This window comes from Aphelocoma coerulescens, chromosome 28, assembly GCF_041296385.1.
Source record: "Aphelocoma coerulescens isolate FSJ_1873_10779 chromosome 28, UR_Acoe_1.0, whole genome shotgun sequence".
Taxonomy (NCBI): domain Eukaryota; kingdom Metazoa; phylum Chordata; class Aves; order Passeriformes; family Corvidae; genus Aphelocoma; species Aphelocoma coerulescens.
The window spans coordinates 5,464,740-5,490,499 of record NC_091041.1 but is presented as its reverse complement, the minus strand read 5'-3'; the positions used below and the strand labels follow the sequence as shown (position 1 = coordinate 5,490,499).

Below are 25,760 nucleotides of genomic sequence, written 5' to 3'. Positions count from 1 at the left end.
AAACCACGAGCTCCATCCCTCCCTCCCTCGGGCAGAGCCCAGATTTTTACCCCATCCCAAAAGGAGCCCCAAATCCAGATGGGAGGGAATACCCAGGATCCCCTTCCCCGGCTGAGCTCGGGAGCCCATCCCGACCCTCCAGCATTCCAGCTTTTCCCTGGATGAGCACCCGCGTGTCCTTTGTATCCCAAAGATCCCAGCCGGCCCCTCCAAAGCGCCGCCACCCGCAAAGACCCCGCCTTCAGCAGGAATCCAGGGAATGCCTTGGGAACAGGTGAGGAGGCAGCAGCTGCTGGGCCCCTTTTCCACACTTGGGAGAGGCTCAGCCTCCGGGAGCAGAGCTTTTCCCAGCCCGGAATCCGGGATTTGCTGCTTTTGGCACCAAATCCCTTCCCAAGTGTGAAGTTCAGGGGTTGTGCCAAAGGAGCAGCTCCCACTGTGCCAGCGCGGAGCTGTTCTCTCCCTTCCAGCACTGCTGATCCCACTCCATACCCAAATTCCAGCAAAAATCTCCCTGGGGTGGAGGCTGAATCCTGAATATGAAGTTATTCAATCCATTGGATGATAAACCTGGGATCCTCTGGGATTTTCCCAACCATTTTGGCTTTTTTTAGGAGGAGAAGTTGGGCCAGAAATGCTGCAAGAGATGAGGGAAACCAATCGTGTGCTGCTGGAAGTTCGGGATTTGTTGAAGCAGCAGGTGGGTGAGGAAGGGGCCTAATTCCTGATTTCCTGAGGTCTGGGAATTCTCTGCTCACTCTGGAATGGGGGAGCTGCTTCCTGAGCCTAATTCCTGATTTCCTGAGGTCTGGGAATTCTCTGCTCACTCTGGAATGGGGGAGCTGCTTCCTGAGCCTAATTCCTGATTTCCTGAGGTCTGGGAATTCTCTGCTCACTCTGGAACTGGGGAGCTGCTTCCTGAGCCTAATTCCTGATTTCCTGAGGTCTGAGAATTCTCTGCTCACTCTGGAATTGGGGAGCTGCTTCCTGAGCCTAATTCCTGATTTCCTGAGGTCTGGGAATTCTCTGCTCGCTCTGGAATGGGGGAGCTGCTTCCTGAGCTTAATTCCTGATTTCCTGAGGTCTGGGAATTCTCTACTCACTCTGGAATGGGGGAGCTGCTTCCTGAGCCTAATTCCTGATTTCCTGAGGTCTGGGAATTCTCTGCTCACTCTGGAATTGGGGAGCTGCTTCCTGTGTGGAGGGAGCAGCAGATTATTGCTTCAAAACAGAATCCAGAGGTGGTTTCACGTTGTATCTGTAATTGGGAGATAAAGTTGGGAAAAACCTCAAGTTGGGAAAAACTTCAAGGTGAAAAAAACCTTCCAAAGTTGGGAAAAAAATCCAGTTGAAAAAACCTTCACGTTGGGAAAAACAAGGTGAAAAAACCCTTCAAGTTGGGAAAAAAACTCAACTTGAGCAACTCAAGCTGGAAATTTGAGTTGGAATCACTGGAAGTTCCTTTGAATTCCCAAATTCTCCTGCTTGGAGCTGAAACGTGGAGTGAACCTTTAACAGGGACACACCGGGATGGGTTGAACTGGGAAAACAAAGTCACTTTTTCCTTGCCTTTGTGGGCTCAGGAGACCTGGGGAGAGGCCAAGTGTGGGAGATGGAGGAGCCCTCCCAGCCCTTTATTGTGGTCCCATGGAGCTCTGCATCCCCTCTTTCCTGCTGTTGTTTCAATCCTAAAAGCCCTCCTGGCTCCAGCAGCTTTTTAGGGAATTTGGAACTTCTTGGGTGCTCTTTCCCCGTTTCACCCAGGATTTTATCCGATGGTTTGCCTTCAGCTCTGGGAAGGGGACAGAAAGGTTCCATTCTGCTGCAGTTCCCGGTGGGAGCTGAGGGATTCCAGGGGCAGGGAGCTGGAATCCTGCAAAAACATCGGAGCTCCTCTCACATCCCAGGCCCTGCATAAAAACCCAGTGTTTGCTGGGAATCGGGGCAGCCAGGGCTCCTGGCAGCCTCCAGCAGCGATTCCAGTGCTCCCTTCCAGCTCCCAGGCAGATTTTCCTGTTTGTTCTTTCACCCTCTTGCCACACTTTATTTTATTTTATTTTATTTTATTTTATTTTATTTTATTTTATTTTATTTTATTTTATTTCATTTCATTTCATTTCATTTCATTTCATTTCATTTCATTTTTCTTTTCCTTTCTTTTTCCTTTCTTTTTCCTTTCCTTTCCTTTCCTTTCCTTTCCTTTCCTTTCCTTTCCTTTCCTTTCCTTTCCTTTCCTTTCCTTTCCTTTCCTTTCCTTTCCTTTCCTTTCCTTTCCTTTCCTTTCCTTTCCTTTCCTTTCCTTTCCTTTCCTTTCCTTTCCTTTCCTTTCCTTTCCTTTCCTTTCCTTTCCTTTCCTTTCCTTTCTTTTATTTTTTATCCACGATTTCTCAGCTATCCCAAATCCTTTCCTCAGGAGCCAAACTCGCATTCCCAAGTGGGAAAACAAGGTGGAAATTCCTTCATCTGGGCAAAGATTTCCCAAAAAGTGACTTTCCCTTAATTCAGCATCCTGGGCTGTTGGCAGGGAGGGTGCAATAAAAGCGATTAAAGGTCAGGTTGAGTCTCCAGAGCTAAAGGCTGGAGAATCCTTGGATATCCCTGAATCCTCTGCTCTCTGTCTCCCATTTCCAGTGGGAGATCTGGGATCTGGGATAGATCTATCTCTGCATATTCCAGAATTCCAAAGACACCCCAACAATCCCACCCTGTGCATCCCTGGGAGCGTTGTGCAAATATTCCCGGAGCTCTGGCAGCCTTTGGAATGTGACAATTCCCTGTTCAGTGCCCAGCACCCTCTGGGGGAAGAACCTTTCCCTGATCTCCATCCCAGCTCCATGTGGGAAAATTTTCAAGGGGAGCCCAGAGGAAATCAGGAGGGAATTTCAGGAACAGATTCTAAATATCCACAAAAATGGCACCAGCAGTGCCCAGGGTTATTCCCAAGGGAATCTCCTCCTGCCTTCCCTCTCCAGCATTGCTGGATCAGCATTCCCAGGAGCAGAAAACAGATTCTTTTTTTCCTCGTTTCTATGTGCTCAAGTGTTTTCTCCTCTGTGAGAGACCAACATCATCCTGTGGCAACAGTGGAATTCATCCAGGGAATGAATTCCAAGGGATGAACCACCCCATCTCCCAGAGAATCCCCAAATTTTGGTGGCAGGAGCTGCTGGGTGGGAGCTGAGCAGGCCCAGCCACGATGCTTTGCTGGCACTGGGAATCCTTGGATCCAAATCCCGCCCCTGGCTGAGCGTGGCTGTTGTTTCCTTCCAGATCAAGGAGATAACATTCCTGAAGAACACGGTCATGGAGTGCGATGCCTGCGGTGAGTGCCGGGGCTGAGTCCTCTGCTCAGCTGCCCCCTCTGGGTGCCAGCAAGGAGGGAAATGCCAGCTGTGCCCCTGTCCCCAAAGGGAACAGCCTGGATCACAGTTAGCCCCGGTTATTCCCAAGATTTGGGATATTTTTGTGGCCCCCTGCACACAGGGATTGGTGCCCTGGGCTGCTCCCATGGCTCGAGAGCAGCTGGAGCTGGGGGAGCTTCCAAAAGCTTCTCTTTCCTTCCAGAATCCTGGAATGGTTTGGGTTGGAGGGACCTTAAGGATCATCCGGTGCCACCCCTGCCATGGGCAGGGGCACCTTCCACTGTCCCAGGGTGCTCCAGCCTGGCCTGGGACACTTCCATGGATCCAGGGGCAGCCACAGCTGCTCTGGGAATTCCAGCCCAGCCCCTCCCCACCCTCACAGGGAGGAATTCCTTCCCAATTTCCCATCCAACCCTGTGGGATCAGCCCAGGACTGGGGAGGTTCTGGGCTCTGAGCCCCTCATCCCCTAAATCCTTCTCCCCAGGGCTCTTTTCCATCCCTTCACCCCCAGCCTTTGCTTCTCCCCCTCTGCCGTGAGCTGTGGCAGATGAGAAGGTCCCTTCAGCCCAAACCATCAATGACTCCTGGGGTTTCTCATTTATTTATTGCCTGCTCTGCCTCAGAAGTCTGTCAGCTGATGATCCTAAAGGTCCCTTCCAACCTCAAACATAATCCTGGGATTTCCCTCCACTTCCAGAATAGGGATTTCCCTCCATTCCAAAACAGGGATTTCCCTCCATTTCCACCCCTGGCAGAGACCAGGCAGGGATGCCCCAGCTGTGCCCACCCCGGGGAGGTGCTGGCAGTGCCAGCTCTGCCCTCACCACCCCTCTCATCCTGCAGGGATGCGGCCAGAGGTGACAGGTCCTGTCATCACCATGACCCAGTTCAACCGGTGCCTCCCCAATCCCTGCTTCCCCGGAGTTCCCTGCACCGAGACCGGCGCCAGCTTCCGCTGCGGGCCCTGTCCCCCCGGCTATTCCGGGAACGGCACCCACTGCACCGACATCAACGAGGTAAAACACCCGGGGGCAGCCTGGAATCCACAGGACTGGCCCCATTTTCCTTGGAATGTTCCAGGGTTTGCCTTGTGGTTGTCAGGGAAAGTCCTGGAATCCCTGCGGGAGCTGGAATTCTGTGCCCGGCCCTCCCTGCGCTCTCCCCGGGGAGGGTTTAGGGCCAGTCCAGCTGGGATTTCTCCCAGCAGAATAAATCCTTAGGTTTGTGCCACACAGGGAAGGGCGTTTGGAAGAGCAGAGCGGCCTCCTGTGCTGATGAGTTGTTGGAGATAAGATTTATTAGGTGTGGAACGGGATCAAACACTTCCCAAATAATCCTTGAAACAGCAAACCTTAACCACAGGGCTTTGTCTCTGCCCTAAATCAAACCTTGCTGAGCAGACACTGTGGGGTTTTTTTAGGAAATGTGGCTTTCCACCGATTTTAAGCTCTGTGTGTGTGCAAAGCTCTGCTCATCCACTGGTTTTTTGTAGGGCTCCTGAGTTCTGTGCTTCCCAAACCATATTCCTGAACTTGATTATCCCACTCTTGCAAAGCCTCAATTGCATTTCAATTTAAAAACCTGCTGAAGGCTCCATGAGAGATTTTGGGATTGTCAGTCCAAAATATGGGATCCACTGTATTCCTGTGATGCATCAGCCAGCACAGAGCATCAAAATCCTGGGAAAATAACAAAGTGTTGCAGACAGCAAAGCATTCACAGCAATTTTGGAAAGAGAGTGGTAAACAAATAACTCTTGATGTGTTTCAAGGCCAGGGTGAGGAATTGTCCAGTTCCCTGGACTCTGAGGATTCCAGGAAGGAAAATGTGAAGCAAGAGCAGCTCCCTGCCTGGGCTCTGGTGTCACCTGAGGAGAATTAGATCTGAAAGTGGCTTTGTGACACCCGAGCTGGGGAAGCTCTCGAGGAACTTCTGGGCGATTTTACCTTCCTTAAAACTAAAAATCCATTAGCTGGATGTGCCCCAGCCCTGGAGCTGCCCCCTGGCACAGCCCTGGGCACCTTCTCTCTTGTTTCAGTGCAATGCCAACCCCTGCTTCCCGAAAGTGCAGTGCATTAACACCAACCCCGGCTTCCGCTGCGACCCCTGCCCGCCCGGCTTCACCGGGCAGCTGCTGGAAGGGGTGGGAATGGCCTTTGCCAGGGCCAACAAACAGGTAAGGGCCTGGAATGTTCCGTGTCCCTCAGAAACTGGGAATTCTCTCCCATCTGCAGCTGGGACTCAAAGGTCTTCGAAGAAACGGGAGGGAAACGGGAGGTGATGATTCCTAAAGTGGAAGGGATTCCTGCCTGTGAGAGTGGGGAGAGGCTGGGATGGAATTCCCATCCCTGGAAGTGTCCAAGGCCAGCTTGGAGCACCCTGGGATAGTGGAAGGTGTCCCTGGGGGTGGGAATGGGATGATTAAAGGTCCTTCCCAACCCAAACCATTCTGGGATTCCTTGATTCCATATATTGGTGGGAATGCAGGGAGAGAGGAGAGTGCCCAGGACACCTCAGCCCCAGAGCCACCTCCCCTGTGCCAAACTGGGGCTGGACAGAGCATCCCAACAACCTCTGTGGCTGTGGAGCCATCCCAGGGATGGGGATGGGAATGGGGACGGGAATGGGAATGGGAAAGGGGATGGGGAAGGGGATGGGAATGGGAATGGGGATGGGAATGGGGAAGGGGAAGGGGATGGGAATGGGGATGGGAATGGGGATGGGAATGGGGATGGGGATGGGAATGGGGATGGGAACCCTTCCTGCTAGGATACAGAAGAGTTCACACAGCTGCTGCCATCCCCTCCCAGCTTCCCTGACAGCTCCAGACAGGTTAAAGCCAAAATCCCAACAGCCTGGGCTGATTGGGGTTTTTAGGGATAACTGTCCCACAAAGGAGCACTCGAGGCTCCAGGTGTTTGGTCATGGGATGCACCCATTGAGCTTCCAAATCCATGGACCCCTTCCATAGGGAGGATATTCCAGCAGCTCAGCTCAGAGCTCAGAGCCTCTGTTCCCAGCCTGGAATCTCTGCTGGCTCTGGAAAGGGGGTCTGGAGTCCTGCTGGGATCTGCCTCAAGCTTGTCAGCAGGGCAACTTACCTGTCCTGGCCTAGTGAGGTGTGCCAGGGCTCTGCTCGTGCCCCTGGCCCTGCCCAGGTTCTGGGGTTTGGGGTGAAGGTGAAGGCGTGTCCTGTTCTCCCTGGGCAGGTGTGCACCGACATCAACGAGTGTGAGACCGGAGCTGCCAGGAACTGTGTCCCAAACTCCATCTGCATCAACACCCGGGTAAATCCTCAGGGATATGGAGAGGATCCAAGGGCCAGAGCCCCTCTGGAGCCAGGCTGGGAGAGCTGGGGGTGCTCAGCTGGAGAGGAGAAGCTCCAGGGAGAGCTCAGAGCCCCTTGCAGGGCCTAAAGGGGCTCCAGGAGAGCTGGAGAGGGACTGGGGACAAGGGCTGGAGGGACAGGACACAGGGAATGGCTTCACATTGGAAAAGGGGGATTTGGGTGGGATATCGGGAAGGAATTCCTCCCTGTGAGGGTGGGGAGGGGCTGGGCTGGAATTCCCAGAGCAGCTGTGGCTGCCCCTGGATCCATAGAAGTGTCCACGGCCAGGCTGGAGCACCCTGGGACAGTGGAAGGTGTCCCTGCCCATGGCAGGGGTGGCACCGGATGAGCTTTAATATCCCTTCCATCCCAAACCATTCCAGCATTCCCTGACATTCCTGGAGATCCTCGCGGATCTCTTTTCCCAGGCTCCCCATCCCCCGTGGCAAACGCAGCTGCCGAGGAAGGGCTGCAGCAGAGATTTGCCGGGATTTGCGTTCGAGTTCCTCCCCGTTTTCCCTGCAGGGATCCTACAAGTGCGGGGCCTGTAAGCCGGGCTTTGTGGGCGATCAGCTGAGCGGCTGCAGGAGCCAGACGGCGCCGGGGACGCGGCGCTGCCCCAACGGCGAGATCAGCCCGTGCCACGAGAAAGCCGAGTGCATCGTGGAGAGGGACGGCTCCCTGTCCTGCCAGGTCCGGGGGGCTGCCCACAGCCCTGGCACCGGGGGGTGGTCCCACCCTATAGAGATTGGGGTCTGGTCCCACCCTACGGAGACTGGGGTCTGGTCCCACCCTATAGAGATTGGGGTCTGGTCCCACCCTACGGAGATTGGGGTCTGGTCCCACCCTATAGAGATTGGGGTCTGGTCCCACCCTGCTGCAGCTGGGGTCCGGTCCCAGCCCCGCGCCTGGGCTGTGCTCGCTCCGCGCTCCCTCATCCCGCGCTCCTCTCCCGGGTCTGCCACTGCCCTCTCCTGGAGATCGCCCTTCCCAAACCGGCCCTGCTCGTCCCTGGCACCTGAGCCGAGGCCCCCGCTCCTCCCTGGGCTGCTCCGGCACCTCCGATCCGCTCCCGCTTCTTTGGGGTTTTGGTTTTTCCTGAAGCGCTGCCGGGCACGGAGTTCCCTGGAGCTGAGCAGGGAGAATCCATTCAGCAACCTCAGATCCGACTCCTGCTGCCGCCTCTTCACAGCCTCAGCTCCGAGCAGAGAGTTGGATCTGAGCTGTCCAAATTCCAGGAATGTTTCTCCCAGGCGTTATTTCCCTGTGGGCTTTCACAGCCCCGGATTTGCAGCGTTTTGTGCCGGTCCTCTTGTAAAAACTTGGGTTTCGGGGGGGGAGCTGTGGCCATCGGGGAGCTGATTTTGTGTCTCTGCTGCCTTCCAGTGCCTCGTGGGGTGGGCAGGGAACGGTTACGTGTGCGGGAAGGACACGGACATCGACGGAATCCCCGACGAGAAGCAGCGCTGCTCCGACAAGAAATGCCGCAAGGTGAGAGCAGCCGGCTCCCGTTCCTCAGGAAATCCGGAACTTCAATCCAGGACAGGACTGGGTGCTGCTGAGACCTCCAGAACTCGGCCTGGGTGACATTCCCGTGTCTCTCCTTGCAGGATAACTGCATGACCGTCCCCAACTCCGGCCAGGAGGACGCGGACAGGGACGGGATCGGAGACGCCTGCGACGATGATGCCGACGGAGACGGGATCCCGAACGCTGAGGTTCGAGTTGTGCTGCCCTTCCCAAAGCAGCAGTGGGAATTCAGAGGTCCTGGTGGGAATTCAGAGGTCCCGGTGGGAATTCAGAGGTCCCGGTGGGAATTCAGAGGCCTTGGTCTGGATGCTCTGAGGATCTAAAACCAGGCAGAGAAACATCTGGGCTCACAAGGGCTGGGAATTGGGGAGCCTGTCCTCAGTGGGGCCTGGCTGGGGACACCCCGAGGAGGTGCTGGTGTTCCCAGCCCGTGTCCCTGTCCCTCTGCAGGACAACTGTGTGTACACGAGGAACACGGACCAGCGCAACGCCGACAAGGACAACTTTGGGGACGCGTGTGACAACTGCCGGCAGGTGAAGAACAACGACCAGAAGGACATCGATGGCGACGGGAAGGGCGACGAGTGTGACGATGACATGGATGGGGACGGTGAGAGCCGAGATCCAGACACGTTCCAGACTGATTCCTGCTGGGATCAGGCCCAGCTCAGCGCCTGGGGTGACAGACTGGGCAGTCCCCGTGTCCTGGAGCTCAGCTCTGTCACAGGGTGGTGCTCACAACCTTTATTATCCCTTTTACTGCCCACAATCACCCCCAGCCTCATCCTGGCTGCCTGGTGCTGCATTTCAAGGGAGACATTTGGGAATATCCAAGCTGCCAGCAGCTCCTGGCTCGAGGCTGGGGGTGTCAGGGCTGTCCCTTGGGGTGGACACAAACCTGGCTGGCTTTGGAAACTGAGCTGATCACGATTTGCACAAAAGCTGCTCCCAGCAGCCAGGAATCCCCACTGCTGCTGGCCCCAGCCATGGGGAGTTACTGACAGAGAATTCCCAGTGCATCCAGGGCTGTTTGGGTACGGATGGGTCCTGCCAAGCTGCTCCAGCCTGGCCTGGGACACTTCCAGGGCCGGGGCAGCCACAGATTTTTTGGGAACCTCGGGAACCCTGTGCTGCTCCTGGTAACACCCCGTGTGGGACAGCCCGGGGCTGGTTCCACCCCTGCTCAGGGGGAGCTCAACAAACACCATCCCCAAATCCTGAAATCGCTGCTTTATCCGTGAATTCTGGGTTTTTGTGGACCCACTCTGCCCTGTTTTCCAGGGATCAAAAACCCCATGGACAACTGCAGGAGAGTGCCCAACCCTGACCAGAGGGACAGGGACGGGGATGGTGTGGGGGACGCCTGTGACAGCTGCCCCACCCTCAGCAACCCCGACCAGGTACAGAACCCTCCCGGTTTCAGTGCTGCAGGGTCATTCCTGCCACCCCAACAGTGCCTGTGTCACCTGCCCAGGTGACAATTCCAGCTGCCACCCTCCTGTGGCACAGAAGGAAATTCCCTCGGGAGCAAACGGCAGCCAGGGAGGAAGTTTGGCACCCTGGGCTCTCCCTTCCTGCCCTGTCCCAGTGCTGGAATTCCTCAGAATCCCCCCGAAAAATCCCACAGAAACTCTCCTGCTGTTGGCAGCTCTGTTCCCTGTTCCTGCTCTTGATGTCTGGAAAATTTAAATTATTCTTCTTTTATCTTTCTAGAAAGACACTGACCACGATCTGGTGGGAGATGTCTGTGACACCAACCAGGACAGGTGAGACCTTGCTGCAAAAATTCAAAATTCCATTTACTTGTATGAAATCCTGGGGATGAAGGGAAAAAAAGGGGCTGTGACAACCTGGCCTGGCCTTATCCCATTAAAAAATGAAGGTTTAGAGGTGGAATTGTCTTCAGACTTCAAAAAAAGCGACCACTGGAAGTAAGGACCATTCCCAGAGCTGTCCACACATTCCAGCAGGAATATTCCTGACCTTTTCTTGGTGTGACAAATACCTTTAGGGCCGAAATCCCCGATCCTGCTGCTCCTGCCGAGGATCCCAACCCCTGGGACGGTTTTCTGTGCTGGTGGCCGTGGGTAACGTGTCCCTGTCCCTGTCCCTGTCTCTGCAGCGACGGGGACGGGCACCAGGATTCCCGGGATAACTGCCCCACAGTGCCCAACAGCTCCCAGCTGGACACGGACAACGACGGGCTGGGGGACGAGTGTGACGACGACGACGACGACGACGGGATCCCGGATCTGAGGCCCCCCGGCCCCGACAACTGCAGGCTGGTCCCCAACCCTGGCCAGGAGGACTCCGATGGTGAGGGATGGATCCGTGTGGGGGCTCCTTGGGGGTTCCTGGGGTCGCTGCGAGCTCTGGGATCTACAGGGATTTGGGTTTCCTCGGGACTGACTCGAGCCAGGCCTGTGGCACTTGCAGATCTCCTCGACCCCAGCATCAGGATCATGTTTGGGATGGTGTTTGGGATTGTGTTTGGGGTCAGGTTCTCTCTTCCAGACGTGTCTGTGGTTTGAGGGGTTTCTCTGCAGCTCCTCGGGGTGTCCCAGCTCTGAGCAGCTCCTGGTGCTGCCCGAGGCTGAGCAAACCCAGAGCAAAGGGCAGGAGCAGCTGCTCCAGGCTCGTTCCTCCTCCTCCTCCTCGTGCCCAGGGGACGGCGTGGGGAACCTGTGTGAGGACGACTTCGACAGGGACATGGTGATCGACAGGATCGACGTCTGCCCCGAGAACGCCGAGGTGACGCTCACCGACTTCAGGGCCTTCCAGACCGTGGTGCTGGACCCCGAGGGGGACGCTCAGATCGACCCCAACTGGATCGTCCTCAACCAGGTAGGGGAGAGCTCCAGCTGGGAACAGTCCTGGATGGTTTTTCCTAAAAGACTCGGCAGCCTCTGTGGTTCTGCAGTGCCCAAATCCCAGAGTCGCAGCCCCGGAGCAGCACAGGAGGGAATTTGGTGTGTCTGGAACTGCAGTAACGAGTCACAATTCCTCCTTCCAGGGCATGGAGATTGTCCAGACCATGAACAGCGATCCTGGCCTGGCAGTAGGTGAGGAATTTACCTTTTCCCACTGGAAAATCATCACTTGGCGCAGCTTTGATCGGCCACTGCTTAATGATCCATCCACTGTTCCCTGTAGTCTCAGAGTCCAGATTCCCCTTGGCAAAATCCATCTCCCCAGCTGGAAGAGATCCTATAAATAGATGCAGTCCTGGGTCTGTTTAGTCCTGGAATGCAGAGTCTCTGTTCTCCTGCCCCTGACAGGGTACACAGCCTTTAACGGGGTGGACTTTGAGGGCACCTTCCACGTCAACACGGCCACGGACGACGACTACGCCGGGTTCATATTCGGGTACCAGGACAGCTCCAGCTTCTACGTGGTCATGTGGAAGCAGATGGAGCAGACCTACTGGCAGGCAAACCCCTTCCGGGCAGTGGCAGAGCCTGGAATTCAGCTGAAGGTAAAGGAACTCCGGAGCAGGAATTCCTTGGTGGATTTTTGCCTTGGCAGAAGCAGCTGTAATGAATCCTTTCTGCACACACTGACCAGGCTCTGCTCTGTCCCAGGCAGTGAAATCCAAAACCGGCCCCGGGGAGTACCTCCGGAATTCCCTGTGGCACACGGGAGACACCACGGACCAGGTGAAGCTGCTCTGGAAAGACCCCCGGAATTCCGGCTGGAAGGACAAGACCTCCTACCGCTGGTTCCTGCAGCACCGGCCCCAGGTCGGCTACATCAGGTGAGGCTCTGCCCTCCCCTGCCCTCAGCTCCAGGCAGCACAATTCCCACTGGGAAAATCAGCCTCAGGGAATCCCAGAATGGGTTTGGAAGGGAACTCGTCCAGTTCCAACCTTGCCATGGGCAGGGATTCCACTATCCCAGGCTGCTCCGACCTGGCCTTGGACTCTCCCGGGGATGGAGCATCCAGGAGGCCTGGGGAGCTCCTGCTCAGTCCCTGCCCTGTTCCCCTCCAGGGCTCGGTTCTACGAAGGCCCCGAGGTCGTGGCAGACACCGGAGTTGTCCTGGACACCACCATGAGAGGGGGACGCCTCGGGGTCTTCTGCTTCTCCCAGGAGAACATCATCTGGTCCAACCTCCGTTACCGCTGCAACGGTGAGCTTGGCAAAGCAAACATGGAATTCTTTCCCCTTTCCCAGTTGTTCACTTGGACACCTGCACAGCCACGGGAATGGGGCAGCAAACAGGAGCTGAGTCCATTTTCCCTGCTGTTCCTGCTCCTGATCTCTCTTTGCTTCGATCCTCAGACACCATCCCAGAGGACTACGAGACGTTCCGGGTCCAGCAGGACTAATCCCCGTGGAGTGTCCCTCCAGCCCAACCTGCTTCCCAAACCGTGCTCGCTGCTGCTCTGGAATCCTGCCCCAAGAACTGTCAGCACCTCCCACTGCGCCCTCACAGCCTCCAGCTCCTCTTCCCCAACAGCAAATCCCTTAAAACGCTACACAAATCCTCTGGGAAGGGCAGAGGTGGAGACAGGGAGTGTGACCAGAAGCCCGAGCTGCTGCAAGCCCCAGCTCGCGGCCGTGCTGGAAGCTCCCTGCAGCAGCTGGGATGGTTGGAGGAAGTTTGGCGTGGATGATTCCCAGGAATCTTTTCCCTACTCCAAGGCTCCTGAGTGTGAATGTTGTTTTCCTTTTCGAGACCTGCTGCAAAGCAAACCCAGCACGAGTCTGAGAAGGAGGCGCGGAGCAGCCTCGGTACGAGTTGCTCATTTTAATAAATAAAAAAGCACTTTAAGGAGAGTATCTTTGTTCTGGAATGTTGGATAATAAACACTTGGAATGTTGGATAATAAATTCTAGATTTCTCCTTGGTCACGTGTGTGTCCTTTCCCCTCTTCTGAAGCTTTTCCCTTGCAGATGTGGAAGGGAGGAACCCTCCAGGGCTGAGCTCAGTGGGGCTGAGAGAGCCCTGGGCTGCTTTGGGAATTTCCTTGGAAGTGCCAATGCATGGAGGCACCTTTTCCTCAGGAACCTCCCTCTCCCACCCATCTCCTGGGTGAGAGCTCTGCCTGTTCAAGGCCACGTGTAAAACCCTCTCACCAGGCAGCTCTGGGCTCTGAAATTCTCATTTTTTCTTTCAAAATCCACCAACTCCCTCAGAATCCCCACCCCAGGGAGCCCCAAAGCTGAAGTGAAGCAGAGCTGCCACCAAGAGACCTCAGAACTCGGGGAGTGTTTTGGGGACAGTTTAAATTCAGACCTCACCACGTTTTAGAGCAGCTGCAGTTTCCTCTTGAAGAGTCCCCAGTTCAGTTTTCAACCAAAATAATCTGATTTTGCTGTTTTCTTATGGACACTGAACCCCCCCCAAACCAACAACAAATGAAACAGAAAAAGCCGAGCAGCCAGAGGCAAAAACATTTGAATTTTATTCCATTTCCTTTACAAAGAATGCAAAGATACAAAGACAGAAGCCTTCACACAAAAAAAAATAAAGGTGGGAAAGGATGTACACGGAGCTGAGCTGCATTTTCACATCAGGCCTGGTTGCAAACACTTAAAGCCAACGTCAGTTTTCCACTTTACCCAGAGAAAACCACAATAAATAAACCTTTGCTGGAGCAGGGACTTTTCCTGCATTTCTGTGCCCCTGCTGCTGCACCAAGCAGGGTTTGTCTGCATAAATCAGTGAAATCACGCACAAATTGTCTGAATAGAAAAGGTTTTGCTTGTCCAGGGCAGCATTTTTGAGGCTGAAAATGCATCATTTTGGTTTTTTTCCCCAAACTCAACACCCTCCACCAGGTCGGGTTCAGCTGCCACTGAGTCAGAGACGCTGCTGGGTTGGGTTGGATAAAATCAAACCTCCCCTTCAGGAAACACCTTCATTCCCCCTTCCACAGGGAATCCGGTCAGGGGCTCCCAAAAGGTCAGGAAGAGCTCCAAGTTCTGTCTGATTCCTCCCCAAAACAACCCCCAGAGCCTCCTGCCCTGTTTTGTCTGGGTTTTACGGTGCCCCAGGGCTGTGGATGTGTCCAGGGGATGCTGCCCCACCCCGGCCCCTCCGACTGCGCCGCTGCTCCCGCCAGAACACTCAGGATCCAACAAGGTTTGGTTTAATGAGCCTTAAACCCCCCCAAAACTTCACCCCACAAACATCACAGAACTCCAACATCCAACAATCTCTGCAAGGGTGGAAACGTCACCTCTATCTCCTCATTTAATACCTTAAAAATTGCAAATTTTTAAAAATTTGCAAAAATTGCCAAACTGCACCTTTTCCTCTCACACGTGACATCAGACAGAAGCCAGGATATTTGGGAAGGGCTTTTCCTGCTGGACACACAGGAGAGATCTGGTTGAATTCCAAAAATTCCCTTTCTGTGGCATAATTCAACTCAGTTTCTACGAGCAAGTTCAAGCCCGTTGGTTTTTCCTTCAGGAATTTTACAACTCCAGTGCCAGAAACCATTCCTGGGTTTAGAATGGACACTTTGATCCCTTTTCTTTCCCTAAGCCACAGTGGGGAGGAGCGGGATTGAGGAATCCCTGGGAACGTTCAAGCAGCCACTTGGAGCAAGCCCAGCTCTGTGTCTGGAATTCTGGGCTGGAGGATTCTCCAGTGGCTCACATGGACCAGGAGGTGACATCAGGGTGGATTCCCCTGGGTGTGTCCCTTGTCCCCTCAGGGGCTGGGACACCGGGCAGGGAAATCAAAGACCCCGAGACAGAACCACCCCGTGTCCAATTCCCAGCTCCAAGGTGGCTCCATCCCAACTCACCAGGACACAGAATGAAGGAAAACACCAAAACTTGACCCAAAGGACGTTAAAATCCAACGATTTTAAGCCTGACCCGAAGCCACCAGCACGACCGGTCCCTCAGAGCTGCCTGTCCCTGTCCCCAGGGCCACCACGGCTCCGGAGTGTTCGGACAACGCTCCCACAGGCACGGGGTGGAAGTTCCACCTCCACATGGGGAGAACTTTCCATGGGGGTGGCAGAACCTGGAACAGCTCCAGGGAGGCCCTGGGGACATCCCAAACCCACCTGGACACGCTCCCACGGCCCTGCTCCGGGTGGGCAGGGGTTGCACTGGGGGATCTCCAAAGGGCCCTTCCAACCCCAGCTATTCCGGGATCATGGGGTCCTTGGGGTGTCCTGGGATGAGGATCCCTGTGGGTCCCTTCCAACAAGGGATATTCCAGGATTGCAGGGTTGGAATTGTAGGATTCGAACTCAACCCCCTGCTCTTTACTCCCAGGAGTAATTCCCACACAGCCCAGCTGCGTTTGGGATTCTCTCCCTTTTTTTCCCCACGCTTTCCCATCCCATCCCATCCCTCCACCCCCTGAAGAAAAGAGCCAGCGGATTTTACCCCTTTAGGCCTTTATTTTGATAAAATTGGTCAAGCCCACATAAGGCAACGCACACACGGCTCCACCCGCCCCCCGCCCGCCCCGACCGCCTCGGAAAATAAATAACACAAACCAAGAGAGAGGACTCCATGTAGTGTTTGGCTTTGCAGTATAGAAATTCCACACAATGATTTTGTTGTGTTGTTATCTTTTTTGTTGTTGTTGTTGTTTTGTTGGGTTGTTTTTTTTTTTTTTTTTTCCTGTTTAAAAAGGTAAAAATGATTTATAATACACAGTCAGAATGTCGTGGTGCCCGCATAGAAAACCGACATGCAATCCATGCCTACACTGCGCCGTATAAATAAGATGCAACTCAAAATACAAAGAACAGGAACACTACAAAGTTTAATTCTAAGAGGGAGGGAGGTTTTTTGGGGTGTTTTTTTTTTTTTTTTTTTTTTTTGTTTTCCTGGTTGTTTTTTAAAAAGGACAGACACACGTAACAAAGGCTACCTGCGCTTTCACATTGCCATCACAGTGACGGGGGGGCCGTTGCTCCGAGGAATAAACGCGCTGGTTTTGGGGTTTCTCCCGAAAAAAACAGCCAAGGTCGGGATCTACAGGGGGAGGAGGGGCCTTCCTGCTTCCTTCGTGTCCAGAGGGGGTTTCCAGGGTCTTTCCTTAATTGTTGTTTCAACAGAAATCCAAGTTTTTAGGACCGAGAGTTCGGTTTTGAGGGAAATTTAAGTGGTTTTGGACATTCTCAGGAGCTGCTTTTAGGTGAACTTGGGGCAGCTTTTGCTCTTGGAATCATGGAACTGAGGTTGGGAAAGAGCCACTGAATCAGGGCTGCAAAAGAATCACTGAATCGAGGTGGGAAAAGAACCTGAATCAAGGCTGGAAAAGAATCACCAAATTAAGGGTGGAAGAGAATTACGGAATCAAGGTCGGAAAGGAACAACCAAACCAAGGCTGGAAAAGACCTCCAGGATCATCAAACCCAACCTCCTCTGAGCTGAAGGCTCATCCATGAGCGCTCTTAGAAATGAATTAACCAAATCATTCATGAAACCTCCGAGGAGCTCGTGGAACACGCAAGGAACGAACGATTCCCGAACCGATTCCGCGGCTGTTTCTGGAAACGTTTTCCCCTCTTGAAAATGAAAATTAAGCCCAGGGGGCAGAGCCCAGCCCGGGCTGTGTGTGGGGGACAGGGGGCACAGGGGGGGCGGCTGGCAAGCGCTCCCTGCCATGCAGAAGCCGTGGGAGCCGGGCCCGGGTCACGCATGCGGCCGGTGCGGAGCCAGCGGGGCGGGAACGCCAAGGGGAAATCTATGTACAGGGAAAAGAGGGAAAAGAGGGAAAAGAGGGGAAAAAAGAGCCTCCCCCCACCCCCCCACAGCACCAGGGCTGGGTTTGCTTCTGGAAAAAAATCACAGTTTTGGATGCACCGAGGGTTTATTCCTGTTCTTCCCCATTGTATTGGCAAATGCAACAGTCTAGCTTGGGAATTTGGGAATGAATTCGTTATGGATATAAAAACACGGAGGGAGGGGGGGGTCACTCAGCAGGGAGGGTGGGACAGTCACCCCTGGAGACACCAGACAGCTTCAACACCACTGAACTCAAACTCAGCAATAATAGCAATTAACACTATTTTCTCCTTGGGATTTTTTCTTGCTCTCCCTTTCCGCTCCCACCTGCGGGGAGGGAGCCCCACACAATGAGCACGGGAGCGCTAAACTTGAAATAAAAGCAGATTATTTGGGCTGGGAACACTTGGGGTCCGCTCCATGCTTTTCTCTGTGTTTGCTTCCAGATCAGCCTGATGCCACAAAAACTGGAATTTTAAGGAGAGAGAAGGGGGGGGGGGGAATCCCTCTGGGGCAGCTCCCACGTGAAAGGCTCCCCTTGGGGAAGGGAAAGGCAGGAGCTGCTGGAATCCCTGGATCTCAAAGGGTCGGGATGAGAAGCAGCTTTTCCCTGCCCACAGCTGGAGCCCATCCTGGCACACACAGCATTCCCACGGGGACATCCCAGCTCCTTCCCCCCTCCCAAGGAAGCAGAACCTGGACTTCTCTCAGCTGGATGGTCCCTCATTGTGACAGCTGCATCCAAGGTGTGTTATTTGAAATTAAGGCCATTTTCAAGGTCGACTTACAAGTGTAAGAAACGAAGAGCTCTTATTTACACACGGAGTTAAAAAACCGGGAAGGAGCCGGAGCCACAGCTCCCTGTCCGAGTCTCCAGTGAGGAATCTCAGCTCCTGCTCGGATGCTTCGCTCTGAAGTGACTCTGGTGTTAAAAAAACACATCACAGACAAGGATTGCCACATGCACGGGAGTCATCCCAACGGGAGAGCGACACGGAATTCCCACCGGGGCTACGGGAGCTGCACGAAGCGCTTTGGGCTCACACTGTACCTTCAGCAAAGGGCTCCGAGTCACCTGGGCCCAAATTCCTCCTGGTTTTTCCAGGTTTCCTCCTGTTTGAGCTGCCTTTTATCTCCTCCTTAAACCCAAAAAGCGTGAGGGATCTGAAACAAGCAGCCACCAGGAGTGAGCGTGTCCTACTGGGCTCAAACCCTGCCAAAAAATCCCAAAACATTCCCAAGAGATGCGGGGAAACCTCTGGAGGGAGCAGGGAAGGATAAAATAAAGTAAAATAAAATAAAATAAAATAAAATAAAATAAAATAAAATAAAATAAAATAAACCAAAAAAAGCCCCAAAAGACACAGGGAAGCCAAGAAAAAAATTCCATATTTTTAGTGCAAATGGTCAACAAATGGCACGGAAGGTGAGCGGACGCCCCGGGACTGGGGAGATCCCGAGCCCGCTCCCGCTCAGCAGAGCAGGCAGGAATCTCAGCACGGCAGCCCACGGATTTCTGGAAGCACACAGAAACTTAGTATAACTCATTAGGAGCAGGAGAACTCAGGAGAGCAGTGAGAGGCCGTTAATTGCAGGAGGACTCTCATTAATTGCGGTGGAACTCATTAAGAGCAGCCCAGCGCCACTCCCAAGCAGGAACAAGGAGAAGCTTCCCGGGATTGGGAGTGCTGGGGGTTGGGATTTCCTCGGAAGGGCTGAGAAAGGAACAGGTCTGGAGGCAAAAGGCAAATCCAGGTGGTGCAGAAGGGGTGGGAAGGGGAACTGTGGGGGAACAAACCACAGCTGGTGTGGACTGGGAACTGGAATGGGATTTTAGGGAGGGTGTGGGGAATGAAATCCACGTGGCTGCTCCCAATCCTGGGTGGAATGGAAGTGCTTCCCTCTCCAGGAGCAGCTCACCGTCGGGGGTCACATTTTTAATTAGTTAATAAGACTCCAAATCACGTTAATTCCTGATTAATTCCTGCCTTTTCCTGTGCTGGGAGATGCAGTCCCCGTGCAGATCCCAGTGGAATGAGGATGTTCCATCAGTGCCCTGGGCAGGGAATAGCAGCCCCTTTAAATTCACTCATTCCCAGAAATCTGGGAACCGCCATCGATCCGGCCACAGAGAAACCCCCAATTCCCAGTCTGAGGAATCTGGATGGGATCTTTTTAATTTGCAGCACAGAATATTCACCAGGGCCACCAGGAACAATCAATTCTCGATTTAATCCAACAGAATTTTGGAGGATTCAATCCTGGTCATTGTGTGGAGGGAGAGATTTTTTTCCCTCAGGTGAATGAAGGAATTTTTAAGTTCCAACCACTCTACTTTGCCTATTCCAAAGGAAAACATCTAAACTTGCCTTAAGCTCCCTTATTCCTGCTTAACATCTGTTTAAAATTCCAGTTAGTTTAAAAATACCTATATATATATAATATATATAATATATTTCTGGAATAAAACCACAAAAAAAATGTACTGTACAAGAGTTATGTAGAGTGCTTCCACTGGCTGTATGTAGTTGAGCTACTTTCCTAATATCCAAATATTTAAATAAAAAAAGAAAAAAAAGAAATGACAACAACAACGACAAAAACAAAAAAGTCATAAATAAGTAACAGAATAAGTAATGAATAAGAATAAAAAAATTTAAAAAATCATGACTCTACAAGCCTGGCATTGCTATGGAAATGCCCTTCCTGTTGCCCAGGAATCTCTCACAAAGTAAAAATTAGGATTATGCAGGTTAGTCTCTATTTTTTTTTAGCTGCTTTTAGATGTTCTGATCCTCTGTCTAATCAAGTAATGAATTATAGAACTTTCATGTGTGCTCAGAAATGCTCTCTATATATGTAGCCATATATAGAAATAGATATATATTACATATATATTTAAAAAAAAAACCAAAAACAAACAAAACCAAACATAAAAAGCTTGGAAAAAAATAGTGTTTAAAGTGGATTTTTGGGATTGGTGGCCGGCGGCGGCTCCGCTTTGCCGGGATTGCTGGGAAAGGAGGGAGGGACAAGAGGTTGGGGACACACCTGGGGACGCCTCGAGGGAGGAACAGTGTCACAAAGCACAGTCACAATTCCAGGGGGTGGCAATGCAGGGATTTGCTTCCCAGTCCGGGAGAGAGGAGGGGGCACAGCCGGGGCTCGCCCCTCCAGCCCCAAATTTCGGTGTTTGCCAGCATCTCCTGCCCTTCCTCAGCTGCCCAAACCCCTTCTCTAGTGCAAAGAGACACGGACAGCGTCCCGCCGGGGCTTTGGTGGGGGAAAGGGGGGCTCTGGAGAGGAAAAGGCCAACGGAAAACTGGAAAACCGGGAAACTCCTGACTGCTGGACGGCAACGAGCGGCTCGGGGGTGACATCGCTGGGCGCCACGGGGACGGGGGCTCGGCAGCGCGGCAAGCTCAGAACAACAAGCTGTGGTTACTCATTGTACAGGGGGACACGGAGCTGCTGCTCCAGGATGGATCCTCCAGGATGGATCCTCCGGGATGGATCCTCCGGGACGGATCCTCCGGGACGGATCCTCCGGGACGGATCCTCCGGGAGAGCCCGGCCGGAGTCACAGCCGGTCCATCCGGAACGTGTCCTCTGTGGCGGGGTCGGTGAGGACCATGTCGGGGTCGTTGAGCATGTGCAGTCCATCCAAGGTCAAAGGGTCAATTTTGAGTTCATCCAGAGGGAACTGGGAATCCGTGTCGAAGCTGACGTCCCCCACTCCCGCCAAGGAGCTGGTCAGTTCTTTTGATAAGCTGGGGGGGGATTCTCCTGTCACTGCGGGGAGCAGAACACACAGGGGGTCACTCGGACAAACACAGGTCTGGAAGTCATCAAACAGCTCCCAAAAACCCTGGGAATATTTATGGAGCTCTCGGATAAATAACATCCATCCTCCTCCAGATTTCAGGTTCCTCTCAGCATCTCCAAACCACCAAATGCAACCCGAAATTCGTGTCTGGATGTTTGGTGTCACTCGAGTCCCTTTTCTCTCCCTCAGGTTTAGGAGGAATAACCTCCATTTCCAGCATTCCCATCAGCAATCCCTGGCTGCAGCCACAGTATCCCTGGGCAGAGATTGTTTCCAAAATCCTGCTGTGACCAGACTGGCCACCATATGTGACACTCCAACCCTTTGCTGGCCAGCTCGGGCTGAGCAGGGGAAAGAGTTTGGCTCTCACAGCTTCTCCTCGCTGCGGCAGAGGATCCAGGGAATTCAGAGCCAGGAAAAGTCCATAGGAAAACTGGTGCTCTACCTGTGTGCTGGGATTCCAGGTGAGGGGGACACTGGGACACACCTGGACTGGCACCACAGCCCAGGTGAACAAACCCCTCAACAGCAACAATCCCCTTTTCCTTTCTTGGCTCAACAGAGAGAAACCCCAAGGCCGGGATCATGGAATATCCTGAGCTGGGAGGGACTCACAAGGATCATGGAATGCAGCTCCTGGCCCTGCACTGACACCCCAACAATCCCACCCTGTCCCAGAGTGGTGTCCAAAGGCTCCTGGAGCTCTGGCAGCCTCGGGGCCAGGACCATTCCCTGGGCAGCCTGGGCAGTGCCCAGCACCCTGTGGGGGAAGAACCTTTCCCTGCTCCCCATCCCAACCCCCTGACACAGCTCCAGCCGCTCCCTGGGTCCTGTCCCTGCTCCCAGAGATCGGAGCTGCCCCACGGGAGGAGCTACAGAACCCACGGCGTCTCCCTCATCCTCCTCCCGAGTGTCAGACCTTTTCCCATCCCTGAATCCCAACTTTGGACACTCCAACAGCTTCAGATCTCCCGAGGTGCCCCAGGTGAGGAGCAGGACAACCCCTTCCCTCTGCCACCAACACCACAGGGTGCTGGGAACCCTGGGAACCCTGGGAACAGCATTCCCGGGCCGGAGTTACCTGTCAGGATGATGTTGGGGATGTTGCCGTGGCTGGAGTAGTTGAGCTGCTGCGAGTCCTGCAGGCTGCCGTGGCTGCCCGTCAGTCCCATCATGGCAGCCTGGGAGTAGTTGAGGGTGGAGCAGGGGCTGTACAGGCTGTTGGAGCTGATGGCGTTCTCGATCATGTTGAACTGCTCCAGCTGCAGAGCAACACGGGAAGTGTTAAGTGCCAGCCTCGGGAATGACAGCGGGGACAAGGGACACGGCTCGAGGACGGCACGAGAGACAGGCAAACAAATTCATCTTTAGCTTTGTTGCTCAAAGAGGGGCTGCTGGCCCTGAGCTGCCCAGGATATTTCCTGCCCAATTCGGAAGGAGGGGGAGGAGGATGCACAAATCAAACTGGGCCGTGGGATCGGGAGAACGAAAGAAAAGGGAGGTTTTAAAGGAACGTAAAGGGAGTTCAGGCTCGCCCTGAGGTCTCTGCTCACCAGAATTCCCTCTCTGGACACATTCCTGGTTTAAGTATTCCATAATTTAATGAATCCGTGCTCTGGAGGCTCTGACTATTCCCAAATAAAACCAGCCATGGATTGTTCCCAAACTCTGGAGTCAGTCACCTACAACTGACTCCTTCCCAACTGCAATTCTAGCCACAAATGTGGAGCTTGAAATATTTAATGATTTTAATTTTTCAATGTATTTCCATGATGTTTAATTTTAAAATTTTTTCGGTGTTTTAAATTTTGTCCAATTTATTTTCATTGTTTTAAAGATTTTGGTTTGTCATTTTAGAATTTAATTTCATTATTAATTTGCAAAATTTGCATTATTTTAAAAAATTCATTATTTTAAAAATTTCTTTTCATTATTTAAAAAATTTCTTTTCAAAGCTCATTCTCATTATTTTAAAACATATTTTCATTGTTTTTCCTTTCAAATTTTATTGCTTATCCCTTTTAAAGTTGTCATTACTTTAAGCATTCCTTCTCCTTATTTCTCCTTCTTAAAATGAATTTTCATTATTTTAAAATTTCTTTTCAGTATTTTTCCTCTTTCAAATTTCATTATTTTTCCTTTTTAAAGCTCATTTCCATTTTAAAATTCTCACTATTTTTCCTCTTCCAAACTACCTTATGTTTCCTTTTTCAAGCTGATTTTCACTGCTTTAACATTTTCTTTTCACTCTTTTCCCTTTTCAAAGCTGCCTGACATTATTTTCACTTTTAAAAGCTTCATTATTATTTTTTTTTAATTGCTTTCCTTTTTTTTTTGTTTTTGGCAGAACATTTTAAACACCTACGTGGGAGTGGGAGGACAGAGAGTGAGGAGGGGGAAAAACCAAACAAAACAAGAAACTGCTGAGTAACACAAACAAAAAGAAGGAAAACTCTACATGGACAGAACGGGGACGTGACAGAAAATTAACTGGGAATTAATTGGCATTAATTTGATGTGGGAGAGGCCGAGCCAGGCCCGAGATGAATTTGCTCACCTGGTGGGAGAGGGCATTAGCCTGCCTAGCTGTCATCTGCTGCTCATAATAGGAGTCCCCAAAAACACTGCCCAGCATGGAAGAATGCTGAAAACAAAACAGAGGCTTTATGGTGCAAAATCCCAAATTCCTCCCCCGGCTCTCCCGGCACCGGGAATTCCAGAGAAATCCGCACGGAGCGGGCGGGAATCACCCGGGGCCCGCACGAGTCCTCCGGGGCACAGAGGATCCCACAGGATCCCAGGGGATCCACACGGAGCAGGAGAGAATCCCACAGAGCCCAGGGGATCCCACAAGATCCACAGAGAGCAGGAGGGAATCCCACAGGGCCCAGGGGATCCACAGAAGAGCAGGAGAGAATCCCACAGAGCCCAGGGGATCCACACGGAGCAGGAGGGAATCCCACAGGGCCCAGGGGATCCACACGGAGCAGGAGGGAATCCCACAGGGCCCAGGGGATCCACACGGAGCAGGAGGGAATCCCACAGGGCCATGGGGATCCACAGAGAGCAGGTGGGGATCCCACAGGATCCACACGGAACAGGCGGGAATCCCACAGGGCCCAGGGGATCCACAGAGAGCAGGAGGGAATCCCAGAGGGCCCAGGGGATCCCCGACAATCTCCACAGAGCAGGAGGGAATCCCTCGGGACCCACAGGATCCACACGGAGCAGGAGGGAATCCCACAGGGCCCAGGGGATCCCACAGGATCCACAGGGAGCAGGAGGGAATCTCTTGGGACCCACAGGATCCACAGGGAGCAGGCAGGAATCCCTGGGGACCCTCATGGAGCCGCTGGGAATCGCCCCGGACCCTGCACCTGCCATGGGCACGGGGACACCACAGAACCCCACAGGCTTCTCCCAGAGCACGGACAACACGGAAAACTGGGATTTATGGACACGGACACTGCGCTGGGAAACACGGGGAGGGACAACAGAGCTGCATTTCTGCTCCTTTTGGAATTTTGTGTTCACAAATGAGGCGGGAGGGGCTGTTCTGGCTCTGAATCTGCAGCCTCAAATGGCGAAATTCCTGGTTTAAAGTCATCCCATGGGAACTGCAGAGCAGGAAAGGTCAGGGGGAAGCCCAGTGAAGAATTCCAGGAGGAATTCCTCAGCCTTGCTAAATCACTGTCCCCTCCCTCGGTTATTCTCCATCATTTATCAAGAATTTCAGGTCCATGTTTTAATCCTGTCCCAAAAAAATGCCAGATAAAAATCAGCAACATCACTCCTGATTTAAAATTCCCAAATCCTGATATTCCTGCTGAAAAAAACACTATTAACTAACAAAGAGAACATCTATAGAAGACAATTTCCATGGAGTGATTGTCTCAATTTTGGGAAACAAAATTCAGTTGCTGGTTTATCCAGATGGCAAAAGCAGAAGGCTACAAATTTCCTCCTTAAAAACCTAAGCATGGGAAATTCAGGAAAAGCTTAGGAAGAATCAGAACAGGCACAGATTTGAGACCCTCAAAAAAATACCCTGTATTAAAAAATAATTCAAAAACCACCTAAATTGTCCTTCCATGAGGGGATTACCGGGAAAGAAGCACCAAGATATTCCTTAAAAACCTCCCCACTTCCAGCCAGACCCCTGGGATGGGGGTTGATTTATAGGGATGATTTGGATGAATGTGGATCAAGGGAGGAATTCCCAGCCTGAGACTCCGTGGCTGGAACTCCTCCTCCAAAATCCTGGCTGAGCAGATCCTGGTTGATCCCAGAACTGCTCGGAGCAGGGATGGTTTGGATGCACTTGGAAAAGAGATTTGGGATTCACTTTCCCAGGCATTTATGGTCTGTCACAGGCAGACCACCCAACAATCCCTGACATCCCTGCTCCATGTGCAGCCAAAACTGGGAAAGGGCTGGAACTGGAGCCACTTTTCCAATTTATCACCTGGTCATCAACACTCTGGAGGCTGCTGGATCCCTGGAAAGAAAGGATCAAACACCAGGAGGGATCAAACACCAGGAGGGATCAAACACCACAAGAGCCACTGGTAAGATACTGATAAGAGAAAAGCAAAGCACCCCTTAGAGCAATTTAAAGAAAACTTGGGGGTTTTTTAACCACTGAGACCTGATTTGCTGCCCTGTCAGGCTTTGATCAACTACTCCAGCTCCACATTATCCAACCTGCTCCATCTGCTGCTCCTAAAAAACTGGAGGCAGAATCCAGAGCTCACTCAAGCAAGTGGATCAGGAGACGATTCCCAGCCGAGAGGCAGGAACGGGGTCAGCTCTAGGTGATCACAGGATCAATCAGGTTGGAAAAGACCTCAGGGATCACTGGATCCAACCCAATTCCAGACCAATCTATGGTTTATAACCATTTCTAAGGAAAATCTGAATTTTGGGATGACACAGACTCGATGGGAAGCAAAACCAGCACTAAAATCCAACTGCTATTCGAGAGCTCCAAAGAGGATCGAGGTA

At 52.7% G+C, this 25,760-nt stretch overlaps 2 protein-coding genes across 8 annotated transcripts in view; one reads left to right on the top strand and one right to left on the bottom strand.

Moving 5' to 3' along the window:
* COMP (cartilage oligomeric matrix protein) overlaps positions 1-13,071 on the top strand; it is a 32,750-nt gene extending 19,679 nt beyond the window's left edge. For all 3 annotated transcript variants that reach the window (XM_068997188.1, XM_068997187.1, XM_068997189.1), the window contains exons 6-23: positions 615-700; positions 3,271-3,322; positions 4,207-4,379; positions 5,402-5,539; positions 6,573-6,650; positions 7,217-7,384; positions 8,078-8,182; positions 8,302-8,409; positions 8,672-8,831; positions 9,503-9,621; positions 9,935-9,987; positions 10,344-10,537; positions 10,887-11,065; positions 11,235-11,283; positions 11,500-11,696; positions 11,803-11,975; positions 12,211-12,350; positions 12,503-13,071. In XM_068997188.1, coding sequence (XP_068853289.1) covers positions 615-700; positions 3,271-3,322; positions 4,207-4,379; positions 5,402-5,539; positions 6,573-6,650; positions 7,217-7,384; positions 8,078-8,182; positions 8,302-8,409; positions 8,672-8,831; positions 9,503-9,621; positions 9,935-9,987; positions 10,344-10,537; positions 10,887-11,065; positions 11,235-11,283; positions 11,500-11,696; positions 11,803-11,975; positions 12,211-12,350; positions 12,503-12,549 — 2,219 coding nt within the window. In that variant the 3' untranslated portion in view covers positions 12,550-13,071. The remainder of the gene's footprint in view (positions 1-614; positions 701-3,270; positions 3,323-4,206; positions 4,380-5,401; positions 5,540-6,572; positions 6,651-7,216; positions 7,385-8,077; positions 8,183-8,301; positions 8,410-8,671; positions 8,832-9,502; positions 9,622-9,934; positions 9,988-10,343; positions 10,538-10,886; positions 11,066-11,234; positions 11,284-11,499; positions 11,697-11,802; positions 11,976-12,210; positions 12,351-12,502) is intronic.
* Positions 13,072-15,994: 2,923 nt separating this feature from the next.
* Positions 15,995-25,760, bottom strand: part of CRTC1 (CREB regulated transcription coactivator 1) — a 43,720-nt gene continuing 33,954 nt past the window's right edge. For 3 of the 5 annotated variants that reach the window (XM_068997392.1, XM_068997388.1, XM_068997390.1), the window contains 3 exons: positions 23,314-23,400; positions 21,838-22,018; positions 15,995-20,722 (listed from right to left, as the gene is read on the bottom strand). In XM_068997392.1, coding sequence (XP_068853493.1) covers positions 20,511-20,722; positions 21,838-22,018; positions 23,314-23,400 — 480 coding nt within the window. In that variant the 3' untranslated portion in view covers positions 15,995-20,510. Of the gene's footprint in view, positions 20,723-21,837; positions 22,019-23,313; positions 23,419-25,760 lie in introns of all 5 variants that reach the window. The other 2 variants (XM_068997389.1, XM_068997391.1) reach the window with 2 other exon arrangements.